Source organism: Crocuta crocuta, unplaced genomic scaffold (genome assembly GCF_008692635.1).
Source record: "Crocuta crocuta isolate KB4526 unplaced genomic scaffold, BGI_CrCroc_1.0 scaffold125, whole genome shotgun sequence".
NCBI lineage: Eukaryota > Metazoa > Chordata > Mammalia > Carnivora > Hyaenidae > Crocuta > Crocuta crocuta.
Genome location: NW_027531143.1, coordinates 596,801 through 617,018, shown reverse-complemented (window position 1 = coordinate 617,018; position 20,218 = coordinate 596,801). Strand labels below are relative to the sequence as shown.

Here is a 20,218-nt window from a genome sequence, read left to right as displayed (position 1 = left end):
TTTACTTTTTATTTTTTTTTCATTTACTTTTTAAAATGTATTATTTTGAGACAGAGGAGGAGAGAGAGCCCATGTATGCATGAGGAGGGAAGGGGCAGAGAGATGGGAGAGAACCCCAAGCAGGCTCTGTACCATCAGACTCATGGTATAGTGTTCAAACTCAGGAACCATGAGATCATGACTTGAGCTGAAATCAAGACTCAGGCACTTAACTGAGTCACCTAGGCACTGCCAATTTTCATTTATAGGGTTAGTAACAGTCAGACTAAGAATCCAAGGTACTTTAAAAGGCAAACAAAAAGCTGAGTCAAAAAAAAAAAAAAAAAAAGATGCAGTACTGGGGCACCTGGGTGGCTCAGTCGGTTGAATGTATGATTCTTGATTTTGGCTCAGGTCATGGTCCCAGGGTTGTGGGATTGAGCCCCACATCAGGCTTTGCACTGAGTATGGAGGTATGGAGACTGCTTGGGATTCTCTCTCTCTCTCTCTCTCTGTCTCTCTCTCTCTCTCGTGCGCATGCTCTCTCTCTCCTCCTCTTCTTACCTCCCCCCTACTCACATGCACTCTCAAAAAGAAAAAAGAAACCCAAAAAACCAAAAACCCAGAAATGTAGTATTAATTCAAAGTCAGTACTTAGAGAATCATCAGCAACTGAGCCCCTCCCCCAGAAAGGATACCAAGAGTTCTCTAGAGTGAGTGAAATAAAGAGAACAGTAGGCGCAATGGAAAGTGGGGATGAAGCCCTGTAGCCAAAACCCCTAAATGTGCACACTGAATGGGCAAATCCTCACCAACCTATCAACCACACTGGGGTGTTTCCTGGAAAAATTAAGCATCTCCCTAAAGTAGAACCTACATATGCAAAATTAGGAGTTCTCCAAAATAGCCGGCTCAGCAAGATGAAGCTACAGTGAACACAAAGCCATCCATGCAACACACAACTTTCAATCGGGCTTTACTCTTTGCTGCTATTTTAAAAACAGATTTTTAAGTATATCTCTGTATTATTTTCATAAAAATTAATTAAAACCCCCTGTTTATCCAATGTTAGAGAATTAAAGAAATTTGGATACAACCAATGCAATAAGTTGCTACACAGACATTTAATACTGTATCACAAAATATCTGTAGCCAAAAGAATGTTCATGATATACTGTGGGGGGGGGGGCAGAAAAGAGCAGGTTACAACCATATATAACGTATTATCCTATTTTTCTAACACACACAGACACACACACACACACATGAACACAAACTGTGTATATATATCAGATTCAAAAATATTTGGTCCTTGTCCACAAATGACTTCCAGTCTAGCACGGAGGCACACATTTAGGCTAATTGTTTTAAATGATGTGTTTATCAGTAAGATGCAGGGGTTCTCAAACTTGAGCATGCATCAGAATCCCACCTAGAGAACTAGCTTGTTTCACCAAAGATTGCAGAATTCCGTGACAGACCTGACTAACAGGTCTGGGGTGGGATAGAGGGCAATAATTTACGTTTCTAACATGTTCCTAGGACATGCTGATGCTGCTGGTGTGGGACTACACTTTGTTTTTAAGTTTTTTTTTTTTAATTTTTATTTATTTTGAGAGAGAGAGAGCAAGCACAGGAGGGGTAGAGAGAATCCCAAGCAGGCTCCGTGCTATCAGCATGGAGCCCTATGTGGGGCTCGACATCACAAACTGTGAGGTAATGACCTGAGCTGAAATCAAGAGTTGGCTGCTTATCCAACTAGGCCACCCAGGTGCCCCTGGGACAATACTTTGGATACCACTGGGATTGTTATATGCAGAGTTCCCTGACACACTTGGCACAGTATGGGCATCAGGGAGGGCTTCCTGGAGGAGATGCTGCCATAGCTTCCTAAATGGTTTTTAGTAGTCTCTGAAGTCCTCACCAAGGTGGAAAACCATTTTCAAATGCCAACAGAGCTTAATGGGAATTCTTGACTTACCAATGATAAGATTGTATATACTAATTGAAACAGTGCATTTCCTTGCTTTGAATTAGAATTGTGTCTCTAGTCAGTACTTGTAATTTCAGACAACTCAGCACCTCTGCTTGACATTTTTGTATGCCTTTAATTGACAACATGAAGAAATGGAAAAAAAAAATAAAAACCCGACTGCTTAAGAATTGTACTTTGAGGGGTGCCTGGGTGGCTCAGTCGGTTAAGTGTCCAACTTTGGCTCAGGTCATGATCTTGCAGCTTGTGAGTTCGAACCCCATGTCGGGCTCTGTACTGACAGCTCAGAGCCTGAAGCCTGAGTCAGATTCTGTGTCTCCCTCTCTCTCTGCCCCTCCCCCACTCATGCTCTGTCTCTCAATAATAAACAAACGTTAAAAAATTTAAAAATTTGTACTTTGATGACCAGAATTTTCTGAGCTAGGAATGACTGAGAGGGGCCCACCTAAGTATGGGCCTTCCTTGATAATGAAAGGAAGGGAGTCTTGATTTAGTCTAATAAGTAGAGGACATAAGACTTGTGTTGGCTGGATCAGGGTCAGACAGGACCATGTCCTGCTGGGGCTTTCCTCACTGTAGATGCTGTTCTGTCCATCTCTCCAGAAAAGAAGGAAAAGTGGGAAATGGAGAGAACTCACATTGTTGACTCCTTACCAGAGCCCAGACACTATCCACACACTTGATAGTTCCTGCAGGGGTAGGGGCATCCATAATTGTGTAGGATGGTAAGGACTCATCAGAGAAACTAATCTCTGCTCTTACAATGGCCAGTTAATTCGTCCTCACTGATTTTTTTTCACATTAGTTTCCCTCTCCAAAGGACAAAAATAAAGAAGACTTATGATGTAAAATAAAATAAATAAATAAAGGGTAAACTACAATCTTTCTCACACTTTGGCCAAAGTTATTAAAAAATAGAAAATAAGATATTTTTTGGTACAGGGATTCTTGGTGGGTGTAGTGGGTAGGAGGAGAAAGGTGTTTAGAAACTACAGAGGGCCATGAATGAGTTCCCTGCCCTGGTTAGCAATTCTAAGAAGTCCTGCCTTGTGCTCTGCAACAGAATCTTGCAGACAGGAGGCAGAGCCCTTCCAATTCTAGGCTGAATGAACTGATAGAGTCATCACTCTTTAAGGCCAAGTTGGATCACACTGCCTTAACTTGTCCCAGGAACTGTTTGAATTAACAATGACAGGCCTGCCTTTGGCTTTGGTTTGGCCTAGACTCTTGGATCTTAAAATTAAAAGGTCTACCAGTAAATGTGTTGGAATAAAATCAAGTTGGTGTTCTTAAGACTTCAGAAATGGAGACTTCAAGGAGGATAAATCTTGAATTATCATAATTGTGATACTATAGATGTTAGAGATCACAGAAGGAAGTTACAGAATGCCAGTAATTTAAAGAGAAAAAAGAAAAGATCTTAAACACAGTAAGAGCCCATTTTGTTCTTCCTCATCAGTCTTATGTGTGGGAAAAAAAATGAGGGCTGAATTTCCCCAGGTCTGATGAAAGACGAATAGCTAAGTTGTTTCCACTCAAATTTTTGTGTCTTAAGTTCATTGAAGAAATACATATTTGGATTGGCAATCACATATTGTTGGTGAAAGCAAAAAATGGGGTCCTAAGAGGAGCAGTGAGCCAAAAGAATAATGCCAAGTTGGGTGCAAGTCAGGGGGCTCTCATCAGATAGCAAATTTCTTGTTGAGAACAGATGGGAAAAATAGAAATGGGTTCTTGGTTGTTTGGGCAAAAAAACAGATACCTTTTCCCCTGGTTCACACCATGGCTCGATAAAGCCCGAGATAAATCTATCATAACACACATAAACTGCTTCCTAGAAGTGTATGGAATAAGAGGCACCTGGGTGGCTTAGTTGGTTAAGCATCTGACTTCGGCTCAGGTCCTGATCTCACTGTGAGTTCAAGCCTTGCGTTGGTCTCTATGCAGACAGCTCAGAGCCTGGAGCATGCTTCAGATTCTGTGTCACTCTCTCAGGCCCTCCCCCTATCACACACAGTCTCTCAAAAATAAATAAATATTAAAACAAAAGAAGTGTATGGAGTAAAACCAATCTGGTAAACTCTGAACCATGTCATGCTACTGAGAACAATCAGTGATATGGATATTCCAAAACAAAGTAAAATTAGATCACTTAGTTTTGGTTATACACTACACCATATTGTTTACAAAGTATCTGGTTTACCTTTGCATTTGTGTTTTGCTTATGGAAATATGAAAATTAGTGTGTAGCTTCTAAATACACATCATCTGGTGGAGAAGACAGTTAGGGTAGATGAAATAATTCAGCTGGAATGCAATATTTCTATAGACAGATTCCAGGTGGCAAATTTAGAACTAACTAATCATTAGATAACAAAGGACAGTGGACATCAGTTCACTTCATGGAAGGGGAAACTACAACTGTTGTTATTATTTCATCTAATCCACAACACACACTTAGATGCCCCGGAACCCTCATCTCTGACTCAGACGTTCCTCCCACTTGGGTTGCACTAATTATCCTACATACCTGTGTATTAGTACTTATCCAGGGTTGACTGGAAGAACACAAATGTGGTGACAAAATGCTCTAATAAATTGACAAGTGAGAGATCAGTGAAGGGTTGCTTAGAGAAATTATGCTTTGAAGATTGAGACTGACATCAAGGGAAACTTACCTTTGTAAGGTATGTCTTTGGCCAGAGAAAAAGAACCATACTTGGTGAAGGATAATGGTATTTGTCTCCATGTGAAATTTTTTAGCTTTGCACATAGTGTTTCCCACGAATATTTGTTGGGTGCTCCAGTATAGGACAGCCCAGTGTGTGGGCTCTAGAATGAACTTTGAGTTTTAATCCTGCCTTAAGCACATTTTTCCCTCTATAGTTTCTTCCCTGCTACCTTAGGCTAAAATTAACATAATCTTTCTGCAGCTCACTTTCCTTACCTATAAAACAAGGATAATAACTGTACCTGCCTCATAGGGTTATGGAGATGATCACATGAGATAATATATATTATATGTGGGCCAGGGCCTGGCATATAGTAGGAGTTCAACAGTGGATATTTATTATTATTAACATAATAATTACAGGTACGTACACATTTGTTCAATCTTTTGAGTGGAACAAATCCACATTTTCTTCTATTTCTTTAATGTTTAATATCCATGTTGCCTTTTCTTTCCTTTTCTATTCAGTGGCTCCTGAAAAAAAGGACATTTTTTTATCTTACTTCCTTTGCCTAGTTACTACCCGACAGGCACTCTCGTGATAAAAAACAAGTTTAAAACTTCACTTTATTCTCTTTAAATAGTGAGTCACAAAATTAATTAATTATAATATATGAGGCTATAATGTTCCTGGGTGGTTTGAAGGTAAAAACCTAAAACAGAACTTGATGAAGAACAATAAGATTTTATCAAATACAATTTTATTTTCTAGAAAAGGATAAAAAGATATACCTAGAGTGGGTATTCTGCCCTCGGTAAGGTCTCTGCTTTCAAATCCTGGTTCTTATTGCCTTCCCACGGACAGTATTTCCCATTCTAGTCCTATCATCTCTAACCTCCGCTGTAGCATAACCCATTTGTAACTCGAACTGGGCTCTTTGGCTGCACCCTTTTCATGTGCCATCATTTTTTTTTTTTTTTTTGCCACAAAGCTCACTTTTTGAAAATATAAACATCAAGGGTGCCTGGGTGGCTTAGTTGGTTAAGCGTCCGACTTTCGCTTAGGTCATGATCTCGCGGTTCGTGGGTTCGAGCCCCGCGTCGGGCTCTGTGCTGACTGCCGGCTCAGAGCCTGGAGCCTGTTTCAGTCTGTGACTCCCTCTCTCTCTGACCCTCCCCTGCCCACGCTGTCTCTCTCTCTCTCCTAAAATAAAATTAAAAAAAATATATATATATAAACATCAAAGTTAAAAATTCTTGATCTGATATGCAACGCTCTTTCTAATCTGGGGCATAACAACATTCCCAAGGACCTCTTCTCAGCATTTTCCATTAAAAGAAAGTTCCAGCAACGTTGAATTCTTCCAGCACACATCACATGTCCATGCCCTCGTGTTTTTATTCAAGCTGTTACCTCTGCCAGGAAATCTTCTCATATTCCCTCCTAAAAATCTATCTAGAGAGTCCTTTGTAAAACACATCTTATGCATATTCTATTGAGTACATACTTGGTGTCAAGGATAGTTGTAAGCACTTACCACATACAAACTGGTTCAATATCCACTAAATCCTATGAGGTGGTATTATTATCATCTCTACAGAAGAGAAAAGTATGGCACATACAGGTTCAGTCATGTGTCCAAAGTCATATCGCTGGTAAGTAAATGCTACTTCTGATCAATTGAAATTAATTCTGTCCTCTTTCTATTATAGAATCTTGTTTATATCACCACATCAGTGCTTGTTAGAGACTGGGGTGTTATAAACTCCTTTTCCTATTTACCTTTGGATACTCAGTCGCTACACTTTACACTTAGTTAGCACTTAACTAAAGGTTACTAACTGCATGAATCCCAGTAAGGAAAATGCAGCTACACTCTCTACAGGTTTTCCTAACATCCTGTATGCTACCGTGTCTTCATTTGGTTGCAAAAATAGGCGTAGTGTCAACAGAATAGAAATAAGAGTGGGTAGGCGAGAGGACATAGAGTTTCAGAGATGGTATACTTTTGTAAAAGTACACGCTTCAACCTACAGCAATAACCAAACGCCTTACACACTCCTAAATTCTGAAGAGTTACTGAAGCATATAAGGAGAAATTGAAAACATAAAGCACAGCTTTTCAGAGCCCCAACCCTTTTTAAATAAACTTCCTTTCCTCATTTCTAAACATTAGGTTTTATTTTAAGCTATACATATTAGGGAGAGTTAAGAGTCTCTTGAAACAGCTCAGTATAGTTTTGACAGTAACTCTTCTGCAAACACTCTTTACTACACCATTTCTCCAGGACTCACTTCTCCCCTTAGCTGTCATAGGAAAACCAATGACAGATGACATTTCATGTCCCCTTGGACATCACTTATCTGGACCAGCAGTTTAGGTGAATAGTTGCCATGGGAGGATTACTATGGAAGAGTTACTATGTCACTATGTAAAACCTTCAGACGTTTCCAAAGACAACACCTTAGTATCCATTTCAGCATTCAAGAAAGGTATATAATGATGAGCGACTGGATCCGTATTGCAAAGAAGAAAAAGTGAACATTCAGTTCCTCGTACCACTACATTTCTGATTTCCAAGTTCAAATTTATTGAGCATGGTGTTGCACATAAAAGAGAATAAAATTGTCTGTGGCTTTCAAGAAAGCTCACATTCTAGATGGTCAGAAAGACATTTACTCAAATGGCCACTCCATTCTATAATCTGGCCAGAAGTTGGAGAGCCCAGAGGAAAGAAGGGACCTCCCTGTGTAGACTTGGGCATACCAGGGAGGGTTGGTGGTGGATGTCCCACTTTTGTGCCCCAAGGAAGCACTAGATCTGGCCTGGTAGACAGGTATGGAAACGGTAAGGTGGAACTGGAATTGCTGATAGAATAAAATGCAATCATGAGCATAAAGGCAAGAAGAGAGGCTTGGAAAATTGTTTTCTTAGAGCATAAGGTACTTAATGATATAAAAGAAAGAAGAGAAAGAGGAAGAGGGAGCAGAAAAAGATTTTTTCCTACTGCATAGAAGGAGGGCAGAGGCTCTGATTGAATCTCATACAAAAATATGAAAGAGAAAGTCAGAAGTCTATGAGGATTAGATGCAATTAAATGATTTTTTAGGAAGCCAGGGTATGTTGTTTGATTGCATTGCATTTAATGATGTCAGGATTAATTAAAGAAAATCATAAGGTCTTCCTCCCTAACCGGACAAGTCAGAAGTATTTGAAAAGTCAGGATCAAGGTTTGGCTCAAAAATTTAGAAGACAGAATATGTTAGGCAAAAGTAAATTTAGATTAGACCTTTGTCACACCTCAAATACTCAGGTCTGTTTTATTTTAATATTAATTTTTTAAAACTTTTTTTAAACATTTTTATTTATTTCTGAGAGAGAGAGCGTAAACAGCGGAGGGTCAGAGAGAGAGCGAGATACAGAATCCGAAACAGGCTCCAGGATCTGAGCTGGCAGCACAGAGCCTGACATGGGGCTCGAACCCACAAACCATGAGATGGTGACCCGAGCCGAAGTCAGACGCTTAACCGACTGAGCCGCCCAGGTGCCCCTAACATTATTTTTTTTAATTTAATGTTTATTTATCTTTGAGAGAAAGAGACAATGCAAGCAGGAAGGGACAGAGAAAGGGAGACACAGACTCTGAAGTAGGTTCCAGGCTCTGAGCTGTCAGCACAGAGCCCAAAGCGGGGCTCGAACTCACAGACTATGAGATCATGACCTGAGCCGAAGTCGGACGCTTAACCGACTGAGCCACCCTGGTGCCCCTTAATATTAATTTTTAAAAATAAATATTTATTGAGAGCCTTTTATTTACCCAGTAAATTCTTAAAACTGATTTTAAGAAATTGATAAAATACAAAAATGAAAGAAGTTCCAAATGAAACTAAACAATCAATTTATTTTTAATGTAAAAATTTATGTATTTTTCTGTAATAAGTAATTCATCAAGTTAAAAAAATATTAATTTGACACTAACAGTAAAGCAAGGGAATACTGATTAGACAACAGACTCACCTTGGATAGCAGAAAAAGCACCTCTGATTATGAGAACAATCAGACTTAGTGAATAGAGTTGGTGGCAGGCAAAGATATCAAACCTAATGGAGCTACTCAAATGGAGAATCCTGTGCTTCAGAGAAAGGGCTGTGAGTCAGAGTCTTAAGAGACCCGAGGAAGCTGGACCTAAGAAATCAACTTCCAAGGGCAGGTTCTCTCTTCTTTTAGGTGGGGCTTTTGCTTTCTCATTCACACTTGATTTTATGAAAATATTCCCTTTGAGCATGTAAAGATTTAAGGAAAAAATTAAAGGAATCCAGAATCTGCTCATCTTGTGGTATCACACCTTTTATTGGTATGCACAGAGTCATGTGGGATTATGGGCAAAAAGGAGCTATAGGAATCCTGTGTGACAATAGTTAAGAATAGGTCAGCCAAGTGCACAGCAACTTCTCTGGTCAGAATGAGTCCACTTCCCTCATGCCATCTGGATTGAGGATTGGAGATAAAAAATCTCTAGCAAATGCAATGGTTCAGTTCCTTAAAATGATGATACCATAATCAATAGTTGTTTCTGTTTTTAAAATGGGGACAATTGAATGGTGAGAACAAACTGAGGGCTGAGGGGGGTGGGGGAGAAGGGAAGGAGGGTAATGGGCATGGAGGAGGGCACTTGCTGGGATGAGCACTGGGTGTTGTATGTAAACAACCTGACAATAAACTATTTAAGGAAAAAAAATGGGGACACTTTTTAAAATTAAGAAAGAAATTCTCCAAATGCTATACATCACCTTAGACAAATATTTTGACTGCATGTAACATCCCTGTGTCTCAATTTCCATGTGTGTGTGGGGGAGCGGGGTGGGTGTGTGGGTGGGTGTAAGGGGAGTAATATTTTTCCTCATGAAGTTATTGTAAGGCTTAAATGAGATCATATAAGGAAAATAATTGGCATGGGGTCAAGTAAAAACCAAGGATTTGTTAAACTATTTTTTTTAAAAAGAAGAAAAAGAAGCTCTGGCATTTATATACCCATTATATTTTTGGTTAAGACTTTATTTCCAATATTTAATGTATTAAATAACAGCTGACACACCACAATCCTGTAAAACAGAAATGTTGACCCTGATTTCTTAAGAGTTACACAGTCCTCATTAAGTAAGAAAATTGTGAACTGAGGAAACCTAAACAATAAGACTGGTTAATGTATTCTAAAAGAAAGCAACATACCTCTAGGTTTAAATTCACAACCCAGAGCCTTAATGACCAGCAGTTTCCCAAATGTGATATTCTGATGAACTTCCCGATCCTTCAGGAATTTCTGCCATACTCAATCAGTTATCCTTTAATCTAGCTTAGAACTCAGTCTCATTTGATTATTAGCACTGTGAGCTTAAGTGAGTTTAGAAAATTGCATACTGACACAGAAAATTTATGCTTTCTGCAGTCGAATGCTCTGATGTAAAGGCACTGGGTTACAAATTTCATTCAAAGCCGTTTTTAGAACGAACATAGTGATTTCGGTTTTCAGTCTGTGTGAGAAGCTTGAGAAGAGAATGGACCATAAGGCAATAGGTCTACTGTCTATCAATATTCTCTATGATTGTAGATATTTCATCATCAGCTGAAACTAATTTACCAATATAAGCCATGAACCCATCAAAATGAATACAATCTTGAAATTACCCTGAAATACTGACCTGAATCCTATGAAAACTACTTTTGCAAGAAGGAAAAAAAAACCCATTAATTTTAGGAAGATTATAGTCAGGTCCTTTTAGCTTTGACTGAGCAACAGTATCCAGGGAAGATATCATTCACCACAGTGCCATTCACCTTTTTAGATTTATTAAATTATTTACCCAGCATTCAGGACAATCATATCTCCGATTTATCATTCAAACATGGGACTATCAAATCTCTAAAACTTTCTTTAACCTTTGCTCTAGCAATTGAATAAGAATATTCCTTATTTCTGAAAGAGGAGATACTAGACTTTTCTCTCTATTTGCTATATGCACATATTTTATAAATTTGTCTTCCATAATATGTATATATTTATTTAATCAACTTGTTTTCCCCATATACAAGCTATTAATGATAACAATTATAATACCTTTCATTTAGTATATATTCTCAAATAGTTTAGATTCATATTCCTAATCAAAATTTTCAATCAACTTTTTGGAACACATTTTTAATAACCCTAACTATATACTTTTTGAATACTGAATACATGAATTATTAACTCAACTTTATAGATAAGGAGAATGAGATATTGAAAACCTAAGTGACTAAGAGGACTGGATATGAATTACCTAAATATAAAATAGCAGTGAAAAGTTATCTTCCAATGACAGTTCGTAATATGCGAGTGTATCCATATATTAGTCAGTTGTAGTGAATTCAATACAATTTTGTTCACTTGACAATAAAAAATGGCTTAACATAACTTTAGTTTCTTTGTACTGTATCTGGTAAATTGCTACCTTCTTAAGATTCCTTTTTTTTTTTTTTTTAATAATCTTGCTTGGCATTTATTTGTTAACATGTTTGCATTCCTTACTAGAAGTACTTTTAGGAAATTTGTGTTACTCACTGTTGCAGAGTTTTTAGCATATAGTGGATGTGGTTGATGTTCAATAAATGCTTGTTGCAAAAATCAATGAGATGCTGGTTTGTCATACTGTGGGAGTTGACTCCTTCGGAGGGATATTTACATATAACAGCCTAATATGCCAAAGTACTTAGAATATGACAGTTCATAGTCATGAAATCCCATGCCTATGTTCACCTGTATACAACGTAACAACAATTTTACCGGTAAGTAAAATTGGGCCTGCTCTCTGGCCAAAGCTTATTACCTCTGTCTCTGACCCCTGCCACCTTAGTTTCTGGGTGACCTGTCATGGTTTGCTTTTTGAGGTTGCTATCTGTTAGGATTGAGCAAATAGCAACACCAGTCAAACAACTTAAGTGAGCATACAGTAATAAGAGCAATCAATAAGACTGCTAAAATAAACATAGGAATGAATAAATAGATAAAACAAAAACATCTGAAACACAATGTGATGCTATTGAATGAACAAAGCCTCATCACATCTCACCACTAGCAGCTTTCAAAAATAATTGCCATATTGGACAAAAGTTGCTGGATTTCATAAGGTAGTCAGTGCGATTTCCCTGCATTTCTTCTGCTTAGGAACAACTGGCAGCGAGAGCCTGGCTTTGGGGTATCAACAGAAGTAGCTCATGACTTGCAGTCTCCTAGGCGTCAGCTAACCCTCGGCCCTTTTCTACAATCCCCAGGGACTACTGCCCATCTCCAGCTCAGCCAGCCATTTGGTCACGCCTGGTGGTGAAGACAGAAGAGGAAAAGGAGGTTTGATGAAGAGCTAGAAGCAAGACCCAGAGCCAAGCACTCATTAGATATTTTTTCTTTGCCAAATGGAAATAGCTTTATTGCTTTTTCTTTCTCACTATAAATGTTTGGACATATGTACCATGAAGTAATTTCAGAAAATATCGAATACCATAATGAAGAAAACAGAAATCATGCATGACCCAACCACTCCCTCTGCTATCTATCCTTCTGGTCTTTAAAACACATTTTGCATCCACATTATAAAACATGACAGAAAGGGGCGTCTGGGTGGCTCAGTCAGTTAAGCATCCGACTTCGGCTCAGGTCATGATCTCACGGTTCGTGGGTTCGAGCCCCGCGTCGGACTCTGTGCTGACAGCTAGCTCAGAGCCTGGAGCCTATATCGGATTCTGTGTCTCCCTCTCTCTCTGACCCTCCCCTGCTCAAGCTGTCTCTTTCTCTCTCAGAAATAAATAAAAACATTTAAAAAATTAAAATAAAATAAAACATGACAGAAAGGAAACCCTGGAATGAGTGAGGATAAAATCTCTCTCTCATACAGTTAAAGAAAAAAATTAAGAAAAAATAAAATTGAAACAAGAACAAAACCTAAGAACAACGGCAAGCATTACCAGACATTCAGAAGATATACGGGACAGAGAAAGATTTCAAAAGGAAGCGGGAAAAAAAGATAGTGATCAAACCAGCCTGTCTCAAAAAACCATGGCACTGAAACGCATCGGCAACAGAAGCAAGAGCTCGGAGCAAGAACAAAGAGGTAAGGAGAGAACAGAGTGAGCAGCTACCAGGAGGAGAGAGCAAAGACAGAGCAAAGAGGGAGAAGGAGGCAGGAATGGCCATAGGAAGAAAAGCAACATAAGAATGGAGATGCCCCCTACCCCTTATCTGACCTGAAGACCACCTGTGTAAGTCCGTGGATGGCTCCATTTCTTTGTTTTATTTTTGTTAAACAACTGAAATATTTTAAGGTGGCACAGATGAAAGAAAAGACTTCCATTTATATTTAAATCCCTAATTCAAAAAAAAGGTAAATCACTCAGCATTACAAAAGATAAAAAAAATTAATGAAGGCAACTTAGCTACATAGTTCAGCCACAATTTTTTCAGTGTATACTGCGACAAGACATTCTAAGAAGGAAGTCAGCTTTCTATCCTATTCCTGTGTCATATTTCATTGGCAGCTCTTTCCACATAGAGGAGAACTGAGCGTGCAAAAGCTTTCTGGAAAGAAACCTGCTTTGATAGAGAGAATCATATGTGTGTGTGTACGTGTGTGTGTGTGTGTGTGTGTGTGTGAGAGAGAGAGAGAGAGAGAGAGAGACAGAGAGAGAGAGAGCCAGAGAGACAGAAAGACAGAAACAGAGATAGAGATCAAGAGAGACAGGCAGACAGAGAGACAGACACAGACAAGACACAGACAGAGAGAAAGATTTGTAATGTATTTGCCCCATGAGATGAAGAGCTACAAAAAAAAAAAAAAATCAGGTAGATTTGTCTTGAATTTTATTTTGTACCAAAATAACAATTTTCATTTTATTTGAATCTATCTAGTGGCTGACTAAAAATATAAAATCATCAAATTTTAACGTCAGAGTTCTTCATCCATTTTAGAGTGCAGGAAGTGAAGCCTTGTGATTGTGGGAAGTGACTTGACCAAGGTTACCTAGTTAATAACAAAGTTGAAGCAAGAATACTCATTGTTCACTGCTTTTATTTGGGGGGTTTGCTAAATGTTATCTGCTACACACAACTCAGCCTCAGTTCTTTCAAAATCACGGTAAGTTAGAGACTCTTCTGAAACGGGAAATCGAGAAAGCTGCCTTCAGCAGAAGATGGGGCTGCTAGAGCTAAGATGCTAATCCCCGCATGTCTATATTCTCTCATAAATGCACAGCTAAAAGGATACTTCCCCAAAGAGAATGTCTTTGAATTCAGGGCACAGGAGATTGTGCTTAATTCTACCAAGAGGTGTTACAAGACTCCTATAAGAAGGAGGCTCAGAAAACATTACTTCTAAGTATGAAATCAGCTCCAGGCAGATTCCAGTAGTTGCAAGAAGGCTTTTGAGCATCATCTCCAAGTGCTTACAAAATTGACATTCTCATCAACAAATATTTGCTGAGGACCTAATATACACCTAGTGTTCTGCACAGAGAAATATAAGACAGCCTTGAGGGGCTTCCAATCTTGCCAATCTCATTGGCCAACCAGAACCATACATAAAGGATAAGAAACAGCCAAAGTGGCACGTACAGAGTGCAGATACGGGGCAGGAAAAACAAATGCCTGAGGAATTCATAGGAGGAAGAGATAAATAGGGGTGTTAGAGAAAGTTGCATGAAAGAACTGACTCTTGAGCTGTGCCTAAACAGATTTATATGACAAGATATAAAAGGAAGGGCATTTCAGTTGAGGAAATAAGGCCAGCAAAGATACAAAGCTCAGAGTGTGCTGTGGGATGATGAGAAGGCTCACTTTGTTGAGCTAGAGAGTATTTGTAAAAGCTAGCTTGTGACAAAGTTGGAGAGAAGGTAGGGCAAAGTTTTCAGGACAAAAATGCCAGATGAAAGATGCCATAGGCAATGAGGACGCATCAAAGATTTGTGAGCAGGCGAATGAAGTACAAACGTGATTCAGTATGGTTAATCCACTGGAAGTTCAAAATGTAGACTGAAGGGCAAAGATGGGAAACAGAGAGAATAGAGGGAGAAAATTTTAACAGTCTAGAAGTGAAATGATGAGAGTCCTGAAATAAAAAATAAAGCACATGGTCATATAATCAATACCATGAAGCAAGAAACCAAGGATCTGGTAACACAATCAGCATTTGGTTTGGAAAAATGAGTCAAGTTTTAAGACAAATTAAGTTTCACAAAGAAAATGCCTGGTAGCTTCGCTAGTTTGAGAGAACAACGTGTGGAAGTGATTTCAGACATTGAGAGAATATGTAGCTGTTAGTTAACACTATGCAGCTGGATAAATCCTCTCAGGGAATGAATGTTTCCTTTGTGTTTAACATATAGAGGGAACAGGAAAAAAAATAATAAAGGTCAACAGCATAGCTTCTTGGAAGCACAGTAAAAACAGACCGGTTGGCCAACTTCTACCTGAACTTCTGTCCACAGTCTCTGCTTCCTGATGATCCAAGATTGGTGACATTGGCCAAGGGTCTAGGAGGAACCCATAGTCCATCATTCCAAAAGTAAAACCTAAACAGTAGGAAGCCCTGGTAACTTAGCCAATGTCAACCATGGTTCAAGCATTTCAACACTCCAGTGGAGAACATGGCTGATCACTAATGGAGGATCCCATGGTGTTTTCTATATGATATGTGTAATAACTTTTTTTAAAGTAAGGGAATAATAAAGGTCTGAGTGATTACCTGAAGACGCAATAAACTGTCAGTGGAGGAAAATGACATGCTAAGCTTGGAATTGTTCTCTTGATATTATAATATGGCTGTAAACTAAATCATAACAACTAATATTTACTAATGTTTATCATGTGCCAGGCCCTGACTAAATAATTTTATACATTTATAAATTAAATTATAAACAAAATAAATGTTAATTCAAGCAAAGCACAGGAGGCAGATGTTACTACTTTCACCGTAACTTTACGCACTAGAAAAATGAACAACAGAGTGCACGTAGGACACACACATAATACATAGATTATGTATGGCATAATCTATGGTAAGACACTAACACATCAAACTCCATCCAGTATTATAACCCAAATCCAAGTGAATGTCTTCTAACTTAAAATTTTAGTATAAGTCTATTGTTAAAGACAAAGCATAAATTAATCAGGCACGTGCATGAACGCACACTCACTCACACACACGTACACACACACACAATTACATGAATGACACCATCCAAGAAACTTTTTCTAAAGCTACCCTTGGTAGGCTTCATTTAACAAAAAGGCACTAAGTTGTGGTTTCTAGCAGGACTGAACTGATGGTCACATTTCAAAACTCATAATAGTGAAGGACCTCGGCTTCACTAATGTCTCCACATACACTGTTTCAAGCAAAATACAGTCCATTTACAAGAAGTGCAGAAGTGTTGTGAAACTTAATTAGATATAATTGTCACACTTTCATTAGCTATTAACATTATGTAAAGATAAACTAATGCATAATGAGTTCTTTCATTGTCATATAATTGTAATTTTAATGATTACATTATGACCATTATAATACAGTGCATATTTTCAATTTTCCCATTAGTGGGCAATTATTTATAAGGTTTTCTATTACAATCTGTCCACAGAGACCCAGTTATTAATGCCTCCATTTTCCTAGAATGATGACCACAGTGTTCAAATCAATATGGCCACAGGGAGAATTGCAAAGCAACATGGAAAGAACAACAAAACTACAACCATGAAGTCAGCTCATTCAACACATGCCTGAGGATATTTCAAGATGAAGAAAAATAATATATTAATATTCTTTTGAGAAAGTCTAGCTTATAAGGTTTTCAAGTATATTTTCCCTCATTTTTTTGTGGCCTTAAGTATCCAAGTCTTTCTTAAGTCAGTTTCCATGGTATGAAATATTCAATAGCCTAACCTTCGAAAAATGTCTTCAGCAGTTTTTACCATTCACAGGATTAAATTAACAACCCACAAAGCCATTTCTGGGAAATTTTTTGAATTGCTCAAGGTTGTACATCAAGAAGTAAAATGCTGATGAATTGTATGATTCATTCCCAAAGATGATGAAGGGTGGGAGACATCTCTTAGAACACAGGAAAAGGGTAATGTGACTGGACAGTGATTATGGCAACAGTGATTATGAGTCCTGCAAACTAAAAGTAATAGCAACAGCAATGATAACATTGAACAAAGTTTTCATTTTTTAACCACTACCTCAGAGAAATAACATATCCCCTTGTTATTCTTTTGGTGAAGTCTGAGGCCATTTGGTGGACTTGCAGAGGTGTCCAGGGGCATGAAAAGGGATTTAGAAACATAGCATAGGGGTGCCTGGGTGGCTCAGTTGGTTAAGCATCCAACTTCAGCTCAGGTCATGATCTCACGGTTCATGGGTTTGAGCCCTGCGTCGGGCTCTGTGCTGACAGCTAGCTCAGAGCCTGGATCCTGTTTCAGATTCTGTGTCTCCCTCTCTCTCTGACCCTCCCCTGTTCATTCTCTCTCTCTCTCTCTCTCTCAGAAATAAATAAAAAACATTACAAGAAAAAAAAGAAAGAAATATAGCATAGAAAACACCTGGCCTAGCCAGTTGTGTGACTTGGTCTCGAGGCTTACATGGAGTCATCACAAGCCCTTCACGGTTCCCTGCAGCCCTCTGAAACCAACTTCACTATGTCTCCTGCAACTTCACTAGGGCTGTCCTATTATGTCTGAATCCTGGGCACCTTGCACTCTACAAGGTTAGTGGAAGAAATTAATGAACTAGTTAGAATGAAACCCAAAACTTCAAAGTAGCTCTTGGCTTATTATCTAACTTGATGGTAAAACAAAGCAGATTTTTTTTAAGGTTTTTATTTATTTCTAGGAGAGAGAGAGAGACAGCGTGAGCAGGGGAGGGTCAGAGAGAGAGGGAGTCACAGACTGAAACAGGCTTCAGGCTCTGAGCCGGCAGTCAGCACAGAGCCCGACGCGGGGCGCGAACCCACGAACCGCGAGATCATGACCTAAGCGAAAGTCAGACGCTTAACCGACTAAGCCACCCAGGCGCCCCACGAAGCAGATTTTAACATGGCCCAGTGTCCCTCTCTAAGAAAAGCTATTGGTTGAGGTACTTGGGTGGCTTAATTGGTTGAGCATCCAACTCTTGGTTTTGGCTAAGGTCATGATCTCCCGGTTTTGGGAGTTTGAGACCCCTGTCAGGCTCTGCACTGACAGCATGGAGCCTGCTCGGGATTCTGTCTCCCTCCCTCTTTCTCTGCCCCTCCCCCACCCATGCTGTCTCGGTCCTTCTCTAAATAAATAAATAAATAAAAGCTATTGGTCAAAGTGTTCAACAAATATGTACTCATATAATTTGATGATAAGGTTTAAGTATTTTATTTTTCTATCCAAATGGAGGAGAATCAAGAGCCTTGGTACATAATAGGTGACTTGTCCTCAGACACTGGTAATGTGTAAGATACACGTGAGGGACTGATTAAAACACAGGGTCTATTCCCAGAGATTATGAATCTGTAGGACTGAGGAGCTGTTTTTAACAAGACATTCCATAAAAGACATTCCAAAAGATTCTGAAGCAGGTGGTCCACAGAATACACTTGAAAAACACTGCTGTAGCTGGCGCTCAATTCAGTGGTGGGGAAGCCACATGCACCATTAAACACAGCACTAGAGAAGCAATCAGAAGACCTTATGACAGAAGGTCCACTACCATAAGAGGTATGACCTTGAGAGAGTCATAAGTCATTAGCCCGGTCTTAGGTTTCCCACTCATGAAAGGTGTGTTGGGTTCGTTTTGGAATTTCCTTACTGTGATCTCTTATAAGGGGACCATGAAGTTGGCAATAGAGATTATTGAGCTATGTATAAAATTCTGAAATGTCAAATAGAAATCATTTATTATCCAATTCAAAGTCACAGACACATACACAGTTTTGGTTTTCAGCTGGAACTATAACACCTCTGGTTATCAGACTTTCTGATGGCAGTTATATTTTTCAGATTTATGTAGATGAAAAAATAAATACTACTTAAATTTTTTTTATGAATCACATTTTTCAAAGCAAATAGCCTGAGAGTGGAAACCGCACAAAGGAATATTAGTAAGAAAAATGCTGGGACAGAGTGGGATAGAGCTTTCTAAGTTCCAGTCCAATCCTAAAAGTTCTTGACAAATATTGCTTCTTAAATTAAGAAACTAACAGTTCCAAACAGACTCATGTCATCTACTCAGCAACTGGGTAGTGAGTGTCACCTGTGTGGTAGGTGCTGTTTGAAGGGGTAGAGATACAGCACGGGGTAATACGTAGTCCTGATCTCCTGGTGCTTACAGACAGGTAGGGAGAAGATGGAGAAGTGCAAACACATTATGTGTCAGGTCATGATAAGTGACAGAAAGGACAATAAAGTTTGGAAAGCAGGCTGTGGGGAGGGGGCCAAATAGAGGGTGTTGTCAAAGAAGGGCTCTCTGACGAGGCAACATTTGAATCAAGACCTAAAGAAAATGAGAGCAAAATCATAGAGGTCTCTGGGAGGACTCCAGATGTACTAAGTTATAGAATACATGTTTTTCAAAATAGGGAGATGATTCATCTTCTATATTATCATAAGCCTTACTTTAGCTAACATATTTATGAGCTCATATTCTGGGCTGACTCCAGGCTTGTAGAAAGCACATGGTCATTATTTCTTAACAGGCCTTGTGGAGAGCACAGGTGAACTCTTTAGCCCACTGATTATCTGACAATGAGGTAAAGCTTGGACTTTGGCACAGCAGTAATTTTTGCTGCTTCGAGAACACATCTTGGTTTGCCACACATCCTTGCGGTTAACATATTTTTAGTTCACTCTGGGATTTGTTCTTTCTTGGCAGGGGTTTCTCAACTACTTTCATTTCCTACCTACTGACAGCCTGATGAGCATGATTTATAAATATTAAAAATAAGGAGGTGAGACCGGATGTAAAGGACCTGCCAACACAGGCCAGAACATCTGATGAGTTCCCAATAAAACTAGAGAGTATGTTTCAAAGGATCAGTGTATTCCCTGTGTCTAGGGCAATGTCTGACACCTAGTTAGCACCCAGGGAGTATGTGCTCAAAGAATGAATGAAATGTTTGTAAAAGACTTAAACACGTCTGTGCTGCCTATCTCAAACCAAAATAAAAACCCTGCTGGAATAGAATAGTTTGGTGTGAGTGTAGTGGGTGAGGGCGTGTGGGTGTATGTTAGTAAACAGGATGTTTTGAATCCTTTATGAGAAAGCATGGCAGCTGCTCCCTTAGCTCCGAGTAGAGGAAGCTGCCAGTTTTACATCCTTGAAAGCCCCTATTTGCATAGACCCTTTATAGAAGGCAGACATTCGAAGTGGAAATAATATATGATCACCAAATCTCACTTGAGCTAGAAAGTTCTGCCTGTGGTTTGTGATTTTTGGAGATGTGTGTGTTGACAACAAAATTAACTTCTCCAAGAGCCGAGAATTGCCTACTCTCATCATCCCTCTCACTGTAATTTATGTGACT

The 20,218-nt window shown here is 39.1% G+C and overlaps 1 protein-coding gene across 3 annotated transcripts in view; it reads right to left on the bottom strand.

The window, feature by feature from the left end:
- The window catches only part of ST6GALNAC3 (ST6 N-acetylgalactosaminide alpha-2,6-sialyltransferase 3), a 543,469-nt gene that overhangs the window by 165,265 nt on the left and 357,986 nt on the right, over positions 1–20,218 (bottom strand). The window contains exon 4 of one of the 3 annotated variants that reach the window (XM_077771087.1): positions 5,104–5,177. The exons of the other annotated variants lie outside the window; for them this stretch is intronic. Within the exon in view, the coding sequence (XP_077627213.1) occupies positions 5,168–5,177 (10 nt within the window). The 3' untranslated portion in view covers positions 5,104–5,167. Of the gene's footprint in view, positions 1–5,103; positions 5,178–20,218 lie in introns of those variants that run through there. 3 annotated transcript variants of the gene reach the window in all.